This window comes from Ziziphus jujuba, chromosome 12 (assembly GCF_031755915.1).
Source record: "Ziziphus jujuba cultivar Dongzao chromosome 12, ASM3175591v1".
NCBI classification, from domain to species: domain Eukaryota; kingdom Viridiplantae; phylum Streptophyta; class Magnoliopsida; order Rosales; family Rhamnaceae; genus Ziziphus; species Ziziphus jujuba.
Window position 1 is genome coordinate 18,208,675 of NC_083390.1, and position 13,994 is coordinate 18,222,668.

The 13,994-nt window shown below is 29.1% G+C and overlaps 1 protein-coding gene across 1 annotated transcript in view; it reads right to left on the bottom strand.

Annotated features, from left to right (window-relative positions):
* Positions 1 to 13,994, bottom strand: part of LOC107429185 (G-type lectin S-receptor-like serine/threonine-protein kinase LECRK3) — a 31,071-nt gene extending 17,077 nt beyond the window's left edge. The window contains exons 1-2 of the mRNA XM_060813162.1: positions 13,973 to 13,994; positions 10,169 to 10,618 (exon numbers count right to left, since the gene is read on the bottom strand). Of these exons, the coding sequence (XP_060669145.1) occupies positions 10,169 to 10,618; positions 13,973 to 13,994 (472 nt within the window). The remainder of the gene's footprint in view (positions 1 to 10,168; positions 10,619 to 13,972) is intronic.

Sequence of the window (13,994 nt, forward strand, 5' to 3'; positions counted from 1 at the left end):
AACAACATAAACTAATTTTTTTTTTATTAATTATAAGTATTAGGTGACGCAGAATCCCTCTTATGCGTCGCCTATAATCAAATATATTTTTTTTTTTGCTTCTTTTTTTTTAACTCAATTTGATTTTTTTTACAAAATCAAATATCCTGTGAAAATATTTAAGCAACTTATTAAATTAACAAATTTGTTTTTTAAATTAATGTTAACAGGCGACGCATAAAAGTACTTATGCATCGCATGTTAGAAAATAATAAATTGTTTTTTGTGTTATGTTCCTGTTTAATCAATTTGATTTTCTTTCAGCATGAAATAACCAATGAAAATATTTAAACAAGATAAAGTAGGGTTTTTTTTTTAAATTATAAATAATAGGCGACGCATAATCACTATTATCCGTCGCCTATAATGAAATATAGTTTTTTTTTGTCTCTTTTTTTTTTTACTCAATTTGATTTTCTTTACAACATCAAATATCCTGTGAAAATATTTAAGCAACTTATTAAATTAACAATCTTTTTTTTTTTAAATCATTCTAACAGGCGACTCATAAAAGAATTTGTGCTTCGCTTGTTGGCAAAATTAATATTTTTTTTTTGTGTGATCTTTCTGTTTAATTAATCTGATTTTTGTTCAGCATCAAATCACTAGTGAAAATATTTAAACACCATAAACTAGTTTTTTTTTTATTAATTATAAGTATTGGGCGACGCAGAATCCCTCTTATGCGTCGCCTATAATCGAATATAAATTTTTTTTTTTTGGTTCTTTTTTTTAACTCAATTTAATTTTCTTTACAAAATCAAATATCCTGTGAAAATATTTAAGCAACTTATTAAATTAACAATTTTTTTTTTAAATTAATGTTTACAGGCGACGCATAAAAGTACTTATGCGTCGCTTGTTAGAAAATAATAAATTTTTTTTTTGTGTTATGTTCCTATTTAATCAATTTGATTTTCTTTTAGCATCAAATAACCAGCGAAAAGTATTTAAACAAGATAAAGTAGTTTTTTTTTTAAATTATAAATAATAGGCGACGCATAATTACTATTATGCGTTGCCTATAATCAAGTATAGTTTTTTTTTATCTCTTTTTTTTAACTCAATTTGATTTTCTTTACAACATCAAATATCCTGTGGAAATATTGAAGCAAGTTATTAAATTAACAAATTCTATTTTTAAATTCATGTTAACAGGCGTCGCTTGTTAGAAAATAATAATTTTTTTTTTGTATTATCTTCCTGTTTAATCAATTTGATTTTCTTTCAGCATCAAATAAGCAGTGAAAATATTTAAACAAGATAAAATAGTTTTTTTTTTTTTAAATTATAAGTAATAGGCGACGCATAATCACTCTTATGCGTCGCCTATAATCAAATATAAATTTGTTTTGGTTCTTTTTTTTAACTCAATTTGATTTTCTTTATAAAATCAAATATCCTGTTAAAATATTTAAACAACTTATTAAATTAACAATTTATTTTTTTAAATTAATGTTAGCAAATAATATTTTTTGGTGTGTGATCTTTCTATTTAATCAATCTGATTTTCTCTCAGCATCAAATCACCAGTGAAAATATTTAAACAATATGAATGAGTTTTTTTTTTTATTTTTTTAATCAATCTGATTTTCTTTCAAGTATATTTATTTTTTATTTAACATTTCAAAACACTTAAAATTTATATGCTTTTTAATTTTTATAGGCAACGTAGTTTCTTCTTTATACGTCGCGCGTTCTAATTTCTTTTTCTTTTTGTTTTTTTTTTTGTATTTCCATTTTTTCTTTTGTCTGTGTCTTTGAGTATTTTTATTTGCCCCTAAAATGTTTTTAATAACCATTTTTTATTCCCCAATATTCAGGAAATATTAGAAATAAAATGGCACATTAATCGATGGGCTTTCTTTTCAACAATTAACCCCAAGTATGAAAACTTGAGAGTTGGAAGCAATCTAGGAGGTATGAGAAGATTTTGAAGGATCACACTCTCATTAGGCATTCTTGTTTCTTTCAAGGGTTTGAAGGATTTTGTGGGTTTCTTTAGTAAATTTCAAAGTTTCTTCTTCCTCTGCTTCTTCTTCTTATCGGTGGTTGGGTTGGAAGCACTTCATCCTTTTGCCGTCGCCGTCACCGTCGCCATGTTCGGTGGGTTGTGTACTTCACCGTCGAGGTGGGTGGCTGGGATTTTTGCCGTCTCGTCACCGGGATTGGGTTGCTGGGTTTCTGTCGTGCCGTCGCCGTCGGCTGCTGTGGTGGCTTGAAGTTCCTCTTGATTGCTGGATTTGTTAAGGTGTGCTGTTTTTCATCCCTTTTGGGGTTCGGTGGTATATGTGTTTGCTGGAAAAATAGCTATATTTATTGAGTGGGGTTCGATTGTATGTAAAGCAAAATGATATGCTAATATTTGTATTATGTGTTTATATGGTTAAATTCAAGATATAGCCTTTATAAATTGCGTGGGAAATGTCAGAGATGGTGCTCTGTTACGGGTCTTAAAACGACGTCGTTTGTACGGCTCAAAATCCATTAGTGATTTAGTCGCCGGATGCAAAGTTTGAAAATGTTAATGACTGTTAAAGAGGATAGATGTTAAGAGAAGATACTATTACGGCATCACTTGATAAATAAATTACATGAATTTATCATTTATTATTGTTATTAATGGTTTATTCATTATACTACACCCTATGTTCATATTGTTAGTAATATTAATTTGTGTTTATGTTTTTTGTTTGTAGAATTATGGATCCTTTTAATGAACATGTCCTCTCAGATGGGGATGGTGCTGGATCACCATCCAGTGATATGGAAAGGCTGAATACGTCATCCACAAGGCGTAGAAAATGAGGGCTACAACAATGAAAGGCCTTAGGAAGTATTTGCCGGAAACAAAAGCTTGGAACCTCAATATAATGAGGTTGGAGTTGCTATCAACTCTGAGGCCGTTCGACTAAACAATTTGGAGGGCTCGTTGGCTAGGAGCACAATACCAATTAATATACCTAATTGGAGAGATGTGTCCGATAGGTTAAAAGATAACCTATGGGCATCAATAAAGGTACGGAGTGCATTATTGTTAAATATTGTTTATTATGAATAATATTTAATTGATGAAGATTTTATAATTCCTTTTTTGCATTTGTAGCTTGTATATGCATTTTACTTGCATTTCTAACTTACCACATTTACTTGTCAATCAATGTTACTAAATATATATATATATATATATTTTAATTTTGCAGCAATATACGGGTAAGGATGATAGTTTTAGGAAGGCAACTTTGAAAGATTGTTGTGACAAATGGAGAAAATTCAAGAATTACTTATATAGATATTTTGTTCGACCATATATTGACACACCCGAAAAGTTGAAGCATCGACCATCAATTTATGAATTCATAAGCCAAGAGGTGTGGGATGATTTTGTACAACAAAGGTTGTCGGATAAATTCCAGGTATAGTTTTATTTACTGCATGTTAATGTTGTATTAAATTGCGCTGCCATTATTTATATAAAAATTAAAATTTGTTATGGTGACTTATGTTATTTGGGTTTTCTAATATGTATGTTTATAACTTTTGTAGGCATTAAGTCAAAAATATTCGGAAAAACAGCAATTAAACAAGTATCCACATAGGATGGGTTCCATGGGCTATGCGAGATTAGAAAGAGCCATTGTATGCAATTTATTTTTATTTACATTTAACCATATTAATTTTGTCATTGTTACTTGATCACTTGCATTATTAAAATTAATTTATTTGTAATTTGGAAGCAACTTGAAAGAGGCACTAAAGATTATGTAGACCGAGATGACCTTTGGATATAGGCACGTATGGGGAAGGATGGAAAATATGCAAATGAAGAAACTGAACATGGAGCGGAAAAAATTATGAGTATTGTATTTTTTATGAATATTTGTTGCATATATTATTATTTAGTTCATTATTATATAAACAGATATATTCAATCATTTAAACAATATATTGTAGAATGACTTAAAGAAGAAGGCAACAGAAGGAGAAATTCGGCCTTCACCTCCGGTGGATATCCTCACACAAGCTTTGGAAAAAGAGGAGTATGGAGGCAGGCTTAGGGGTTGAGGCAAAGGATACACGGTGAATAACTTTTTCCATACTCCTAAGCCGAGTTCACAAAAAAAGACCAAGTCGGAGGGAAGTGGAAACAATGCAATCTATGAGATGCTGCTCAAAGGTCTGGTGGCGATCGTCAGAAATTCAAGCAGCAGCAGCGCTACCTAAGTTTAAGCGCTCATATCAGCATGTGGTATTGACATTCCGTCACTCACTCATCCAATCGATACTGTTGCTGCTCCTGGGACCCAAGTCAATGATGTTGCTGGTCAAGGGACCCCCCCAGTCGATGATGTTAATGCTCCTGGGACCTAAGCCGATGATGTTGCTGCTCATGGGACCCCCCCAGCCGATGATGTTGCTGCTCCTGGGACCCAATTCGATGATGTTGTTGCTCATGGGACCCAATCTACATCTTGGATTGATGCTCTTCGGATCTATCATGAGGTAATTATTTCATATATATATATATATATATGTATGTTTAAATGGGTTATTATTATCTATATAGCTCCCATGGTTGAAGAGTCTTACCTACCGCCATGAGGTCATGGGATCGAGTCTTTAAGTTGAAGGAATATTGTCATGTGAACATATATTTATTTTTTTTTATTTTTTTTTATTTTTTTTAAACTTTGTAGGGTGTAAAATGCAATCTTGCACAAGGCAATGTTGGCCATATAGTAGCACGTGGCACTTTGGTACCTTCGCTGCCAACGGATATGTGCCATGGTGTGAAGCTAGGTGCAGCAAATTATAAGATCACTGTTGATGACGTTATTGATGGATTTGCACCTTTGCCTACTCCGTCATTTGACATCATACGTGTCAGTGATGCTGAAGGTGCATTTGTTGCATGGCCAAGAGATCTTGTTATCTTGCCATCTGAGGAGGTATTGTTCGATGCAGCTATATATATTAATGAAGTTTAAAATAATTTCATTTTTGGTCTATTTTAAATGTTGTTTGTTGATATTTGTAGGGAAGCTCGAATAGGTCAAATGTTGAGAATGATCAAGATGATAATGTTGATCCCGTAGTCGTTACCCCAACGATCCGAGAGTTGCTACGTTGGATCAAGGACGTCGATAGCGATCATTTATGGTTTTTTAATATGAAAAAAGAGATCTTTGGGGAACAACAACAGTTAGGCATAGCGAGGAGCGATATAAATGATTTTTGTTACATGCAAGAATTATCTTCCAAATGCATCTTGTTCTACATAAGGTAAACTAAATTTGGATGTCTTTATAACTAATTCTTTAATTTAATTAATTAAACACTATAATAACTTGTAATCGGATTATGTAGGGATTTATGTAAGGGATTGACGGGCTCCTTCGAAGGGAATTATTGCTTTGTTCATCCGGATATTATTGCTTCGGTTGGTCATCCAAACCCTCATGAACGGATGATAAATATATTGAGTAGATGGCAAGATGCAAGAAATAATCAACTATGGTTCTTTCCCTACTATGCAAGGTAATATTGTGTTAGTTTTAATTGAATTTTGTTATGAAAATATTAATTTCGAAAAACATCATATTAACTAAAATATTTATTGGTGTTTTTAGGAATCATTGGATGCTATGTGTTGTTGATTTATACAAAGCAGTAGCATGGTTTTTTGATTCTTTGAAGACTCATAAGAATATTAATTGATAAGGATCTAAAAACTTTGATCGACGAGTAAGTTAATAACTCTAATATTTTTAATTAATTGTTCTTATATTGGATTTGTACTTTTGAAGCGACTATATAATCTTATACAATATTTATATTTCTATATAGTTCCTTCGCTGCATGGAACCAAGGAAAGACATTTGAAAAGAAACTTCGGTGGTAAAATACTAAGGTAATTATTATATATAAACTTAGCATTATTAGTTGTTAGTTAATTTAAATACTTGTATATATTCGTATCTAATATTACACATAATTTACTGTTTCCAAATTTAGACACTGATGCAGCCCGGGAGTATGGAATGCGGTTATTATATTATGATGATAATGTGAGATATCATTAGGCACAAAGTTCCTCCCCGGGACTTAAGAGGAATGGTTAATTATTATTAATTTAATGATTTCATCATATTTCTATTATGTAATAATTAATATTCATGATTATTTGTATATGTATTAACATAAGTTTCTCATGTTCAGTACGAAGGTGTCACTTGGTTACAAGCTGAAAATGTCAACGAATTTAGAGATGAATGGGCAACAGCGATGATCACAAGTATCTAAAACCAATGAATATCTATGCATGGTAGTGAAATAGCTAGCTTTTGTTAATAGCTTTTGTTTGTACATATAAAATATCGTAGACAAATTTGTGAAAATTGCTCATAAGGTAATATTTGTTTTGAATGAACTTTGGTTTTAAACATACCAATTTTACAAAATTTCAAACAATATTAAAAATAATTAAAATAAACGGTGAACAGGTGACGCAAAATATGCTTGAGAGTCGCCTGATACAAATAATGTAAAAAAAACAAAAACCATCACAGTTATGTGCTTTAATATTTTAATAGATTATTTGATGCCAAAAGTAAAACAGATTGATTAATATTTTTATAAAACCAAAAGAAAAAAAAATATTTAAATAAAAGGTGAACAGGTGCCGCACAAAATGCTTGAGGGTTGCCTGATACAAATAAAAAAAAAAAAAAAAAGCTCTGTGATGCTGCTTAAACATTTTCATTTGTTATTTAAAGTTGAAAGAAAATCAACTGTTTAAAACTTACAAAAACATAAAAAAAAAAAAATTAATACACTAATAGGCGACGCATAATATTACTTATGCGTCGCCTGATATCAATAATATGTCTTCCAGAAAAATTAAAATCCAGAACAGTTATTTTTCTTAAATATTTTCACTAGTTTTTAAAGTTGAAAGAAAATCAGATTGATTTATATTTTATGAAAAAATAAATAAATATATATAAGGGAATAAGGCGACGCAAAAAAATACTTTTGCGTCGCCTGATACAAATACTTTTTGGGAAAAAAAAAAAGCTTTGTGATGCTACTTAAACATTTTTACTTGTTATTTAAAGTTGAAAGAAAATCAGATTGATTTATATTTTATGAGAAAAACAAAAAAAACAAATAAATATATATATATAAGGGAATAAGGCGATGCAAAATACACCTATGCGTCGCCTGATACAAATATTTTTTGGAAAAAACAAAAAAAAAAAAAAAAGCAGCGTGATGCTGCTTAAACATTTTCACTTGTTATTTAAAGTTGAAAGAAAATCAACTATTTAATACTTACAAAAAACCCAAAAAAAAAATAATACACTAATAGGCGACGCATAATATTGCTTATGCGTCGCCTGATATCAATAATATGTCTTCCAAAAAATTTAAAATGCAGCATTGTTATTTTTCTTAAATATTTTCACTGGTTTTTAAAGTTGAAAGAAAATCAGATTGATTTATATTTTATGAAAAATAAATAAATATTTATATGGGAATAAGGCAACGCAAAATATACATATGCGTCGCCTGATACAAATATTTTTGGAAATAACAAAAAAAAAAAAAAGCTCTGTGATGCTGCTTAAACATTTTCACTTGTTATTTAAAGTTGAAAGAAAACCAACTGTTTAATACTTACAAAAAATAAAAAAAAATAATTAATAAATAGGTGACCCAGAATTCTAGTTACGCGTCGCCTGATATCAATAATGTGTCTTCCAAAAAATTAAAAATCCAGCACTGTTATTTTTCTTAAATATTTTCACTGGTTTTTAAAGTTTGAAGAAAATCAGATTGATTTATATTTTATGAGAAAAACAAAAATATATATATATATATATATATATATGGGAATAAGGTGACGCAAAATACACCTATGCGTCGCCTGATACAAATATTTTTTGAAAAAAACAAAAAAAAAAAAGCTGTCTGATGCTGCTTAAATATTTTCACTTGTTATTTAAAGTTGAAAGAAAATCAATTGTTTAATACTTACAAAAAACCAAAAAACAAATAATAATAAACTAATAGGCGACTCATAATATTGTTTATGCGTTGCTTGATATCAATAATATGTCTTCCAAAAGATTAAAAATGCAGCACTGTTATTTTTCTTAAATATTTTCACTGGTTTTCAAAGTTGAAAGAAAATCAAATTGATTTATATTTTATGAAAAAAAAATATATATTTATATGTGAATAAGGCGACGCAAAATATACTTATGCGTCACCTGATACAAATATTTCTTGGAAAAAACAAAAAAAAAGCTCTACGATGCTGCTTAAACATTTTCACTTGTTATTTAAAGTTAAAAGAAAATCAACTGTTTAATACTTACAAAAAACCAAAAAAAATAATTAATTAATAGGCGACGCAGAATTCTATTTATGCATCGCCTGATATCAATAATGTGTCTTCCAAAAAATTAAAAATCCAGTACTATTATTTTCTTAAATATTTTCACTGGTTTTTAAAGTTGAAAGAAAATCAGATTGATTAATATTGTATGAAAAATGAAAATAAATAAATATAAAGGCATCAGGCGACTCACAATATGCCTATGTGTCATCGAATGTATATGTTTTTGGAAAAAAAAAATTATCTTTCTATTGCTGCTTAAATATTTTCACTTGTTATTTAAAGTTGAAAGAAAATCAATTGTTTAATACTTACAAAAACCAAAAAACAAATAATAATAAACTAATAGGCGACTCATAATATTGTTTATGAGTTGCCTGATATCAATAATATGTCTTCCAAAAGATTAAAAATGCAGCACTGTTATTTTTCTTAAATATTTTCACTGGTTTTCAAAGTTGAAAGAAAATCAAATTGATTTATATTTTATGAAAAAAAAAATATATTTATATGTGAATAAGGCGACGCAAAATATACCCATGCGTCGCTTGATACAAATATTTCTTGGAAAAAACAAAAAAAAGCTCTATGATACTGCTTAAATATTTTCACTTGTTATTTAAAGTTGAAAGAAAATCAACTGTTTAATACTTACAAAAAACCAAAAAAAAATAATTAATTAATAGGCGACGCAGAATTCTATTTACGCATCGCCTGATATCAATAATGTGTCTTCCAAAAAATTAAAAATCCAGCACTATTATTTTTCTTAAATATTTTCACTGGTTTTTAAAGTTGAAAGAAAATCATATTGATTAATATTTTATGAAAAATGAAAATAAATAAATGTAAAGGCATCAGGCGACTCACAATATGCCTATGTGTCGCCGAATGTATATGTTTTTGGAAAAAAAAAATTATCTTTCTATTGCTGCTTAAATATTTTCACTTGTTATTTAAAGTTGAAAGAAAATCAACTGATTAATATTTATAAAAATTCAAAAAAAATAATAATTTAATAGACGACGCGTAGAGTTTGTTATGCGTCGCCGGATATTTATAATGTGGAACGAAAAATAATTTAAAATATAGCTCTGTAAGTTTTCTTAAATATTTTCACCTATTTGTAAAGTTGAAAGAAAATCAGATTGATTAACAATTTTCTTTAGTGTAGCATTTAAACAATACAATTGATATAAAATATACACACTCTCTTAAAGGCGACTCTGTTGTACTGAATATTCAGCTACTCTTAACGGATGCGTGGCGTGTTGTTGTTTCTCGCGACTTCTTGACGCTGACATTTTTTGTATGCGTCGTCTATTGGTCGAATTTTACTGACGCATTAACCTCAGACTCGCGGTTTTTTTTTTTTAAACGCATTTATTTCGTAGTGTCGCTAATAGTGTGTCGCTAGAGCTTAATTTTCGCGTAGTGATAAGTTAAATTCAAAATAAATTGATAAAAAAATATCACATCATTCACAAATCACAATTACTTAAATAGCATTCACAAATCACAATCATTTAAATAGTAGTCCAAAGGATTTGAGACCGGAACTTCCGGTTTCGTAATAAAAGATTTTGCTTTCAGATTTTGTCAATACATACAAGCCCGACAAATCAAACACTACTTGGTAACCAGGATTCGATGTATCGCCAGCGGAATAGTATGTATGATAAGATTGGTTTCCATGCAAAATTATGGTAATAAGCTTAGCAATACCATCAATATCCAAACGAAACAGGAATCTTCTCGATGTGAAGTCGTTGTTACTTGTTCTGGCATAAAGAAAACCTCCTAACTTCATGATCTGAGAAGGCATCAGCGTGTCAGTGGGATGATTGAAGCTCTCCCATATGGGTTTAGAACTAGTATGTAGGAGTATAAAGTTGCCTGTATCATTCATCACATCATAGGCTACTTCAGTAGAACCTGTTTTTCCAGAGTTCCGTAATGTTTGAGCATCGTTTTTTAGCACGAGAGCACTGTCAGAAGTTAGCTCCAGTTTGGAATTCCTTCGAGCTGGTTTACCTTCAATTGCATACCAAACTGTGGTGAGTTGACCGGATAGTTTGTAATACCAAATAGCAAGTATGAAGGCATCATTATCAAGCTGCTGGAATCCAAATGCAAAATCTTTCAAAGGTGAAAGCCATAAATTATTATTTCTTCCTGCAATCAGAGAAGTTCCAACAGTTATTTTGCCCTTGGGTTGAGCAACAACAAGGAAAAGGGGAAGATGGAGAAGAAGGAAAAGAAGAGAAAAATGTAGCCATTAATGGTCAATGAAATTCATAGACAAAGCTACTACCTGATCATTTCTAGTATGGGGAACTACAAGAAGAAAAAAGATTGCAAAAGATTGGAATTATAGGCTGTACGTGTTTCTACTAATATATATATATATATATACTAATATATATATATATATATATGATACTGCTCTACAAGTTTATTATTATTATTATTATTATTAAAGCGCTTAAAGCCATCACAAAGGAAAGCTAAGGTTGCAAATTGAAAATCCAAGAGCTTAAACTGAAAATTAAAGTAACTTTTTCATACGCCTTATAACTTCCTAGTGTATATATATATATATATATATATTTTAAGCGATGGAGCCCGCCATGGTAGCGCATATATATATATATATACTAGGTTTGGCCCACGTGCTTTGCACGTGTATTGATGTGTAATATGTTAGTGTTATTAATCATTGTTTTATATTAATTAGTATGATCATAGATTGTTTTATATTAATTAGTATGATTATTATTTTCAAAATAGATAATTTATAATCAAAATTCATAATATTTACAAATAAATATATAAATAAATAAATAAATGTGAGAATTTACCTGGAAATAATCATGACCTATCTCGTTCTTTCATTTGCCCCTCCTTTTCTCTTCTCAGATTTCCAATTTGCTCTTTGTTTTGGCAGCAAGAACTAAAAATAAAAAACGAAAAAATAAAAATAAAAAATAAAAAATAGGTTTTCAGCTATGGCCATCCTTTTTTGTAAAAGCGTCACTTATTATGTATAGATTTTTATCGAAGTTTTTTTAAAAAGTATCGCTAAAAATGTTTATAATAGTTATTATTTTTAAGAAAAGCGTCGATTTTTCTCCCTTTTGGCGATAATTTTTTTTTAAAAAAATTAAAATCTATTTTTATCTTTTTATTTTTATTTTTATTTTTACATTTTGTTTTTGCTGCCAAAAATGCTTAAAAATATTTAATTTTTTTTTGCTTGAAATATATTGCATTTAATTTTTAAAATTACATTGCTAATATTATAGAGAAATAAATCAAAATTAAAAATTATTTTTTTAATTTACCTAAAACAAAAGATCATTTCAATTAATACAATTTTAGTAGAGAAATACCAATTTTATAAGAAACTAATGAAAGCATATTGTAATACCAAAATTTAAATATTTTTTTATTTTTAGTGTTTGGTCTTGCTGCCAAAATTGCTTCAAAAATTTTTTTTTTTTTTTTGCTTGAAATATATTGCATAGAAGCCATACCGTGTCAGTGTGATCTCAAAGTCATCAGTTAGGAATTTTGTATTTAATAGAAATGAAATATCTATTTTATCCTTGGCATACTATTGTAGAAGAAACAAAAAAATGTAGATTTGGATAAATGAAATTGTAAAAAAAATAAAAAAATAAAATAAAAAAATAAAAAGAAAAAGAAAAGCCAAAACGCACTAAAAGCAGTCGTTTTTTAACCATTTTAAACAATAAAACATGACCAAAACTTAGAAGCCCTTCTCGCTTATAGTATAGACTAAAGGATATATATATATCCTAAATTACCGTCCAATATACGTTGAAGTCCATCCGTCGAGATAAAATTACTATCCCAATATATATAGCTACAGATGATGAAAAATGTGACTACAAGTGAATTGTAATTAAAGTTTTTTTGTTTTTTGCTTAACAGGAACAATTAAGCAGAAAAGTTTCAGCACGAATATTATTAAATATTTAATAATTAAAATTCAAAGGAAAAGGGAAAAAAAATATCTTTGAAGATGACCAATAAAATTATCAAATTGAATCGCTCAATGTATAGATTACGCTAATTATCATCTAGGAAATGAATTAAAAAAGCAACTGCTTTAATGCGTATCCAGCACAGGATTTGTATGCTGCTGTCCAACTTAAACTAGGCTTTATCCACCAAAATATTGGAACAATCAAGTAGAAAAGTTTCAGCATCAATATTATTAGATATAATAGTTTAAATTCAAAGGAAAAGGAAAATATATATATATATATATGTATATATATATACGTATATATGTATATGTATATATGTATATGTGTATATGTATATATGTATATGTGTATATGTATATATGTATATATGTATATGTATATATCTTTTAAGATAATTAATAATATTATCTAATTGAGTTGCTTTGTATATGGATTATATTAATTATCATATAGAAAACAAAACAAAAAGGGATTGCTTTAACATGTATCCAACACAAGTATATATATCACCAAGATAAAATTATCATCCCAATATATATAGCTATACATGTTGAAAAATATGATTGCAATTGGATTGTAATTGGATTTTTTTTATTATTACTATTATCTTTTGCTTAATTGGAACAATCAAGCATATAAGTTTTAGCATCAATATTATTAAAGATTTAATAACTAAAGTTCAAAGGAAAGGAAAATATATACGCATTATATTAATTATCACTTAAGAAATAAATAAAAAATACTGGTGTTCTCTTTTTTTTTTTTTTTTTTTTTTGGGGGGGGGGGGGGGGGGGGGGGGGGGGGTTTTCCCTATCCTCTAAGCCCTCCCCACCCAAATGACTCGAACATGTGCATTCGAGGGTACAGACAAGGATGTTTACCATTAGAACCACTCACTTCATTAATATGGATATTTTCATCCATTATAATCTAGCAATTCACCTTAAATGTGAATCGTAATTGGGCTTGAACAATTTTATTTTATTTTATTTTATTTTATTTTATTTTATTTTGGTTGAAGAAGCATCAAGCAGAAAAAGTTGCAATTGGACTTTAAATGTGAATCGTAATTGGATTTGAATAATCATTTCTTTCATTTTTTATTTTTTTTTTTTTTTTGGTTTTTTTTGTGGCTTAAGAAGCATCAAGCGGAAAAAGTTGCAATTGGACTTCAAATGTGAATTGAAATTGGACTTTTTTGTTTTTTTTCCTCCTTTTTGCTTAACTGGAACAATCTAACTTTTTTTTTTATTTTTTTTATTTAAGAAGCATCAAGCAGAAAATTTTCAGTACCAATATTACTAAAGATTTAATAAATGGAATAGCGGCAATGCAGAACATATAGCCACAGACCACCATGACTTTGACTATTAGAGATTTAATAAATGGAAAAGCGACAACGTAGAACACACTACGAAGGACCACCTTGACTTTGACATTTGGAAAAAAAAGGCTGTCCGAGAAGCGAGCAGTAACCAAAGCCGCTGGACTTGACAAAGTGAGGCAACCCTACCTTCAAACTTCTCGGAGGGCAT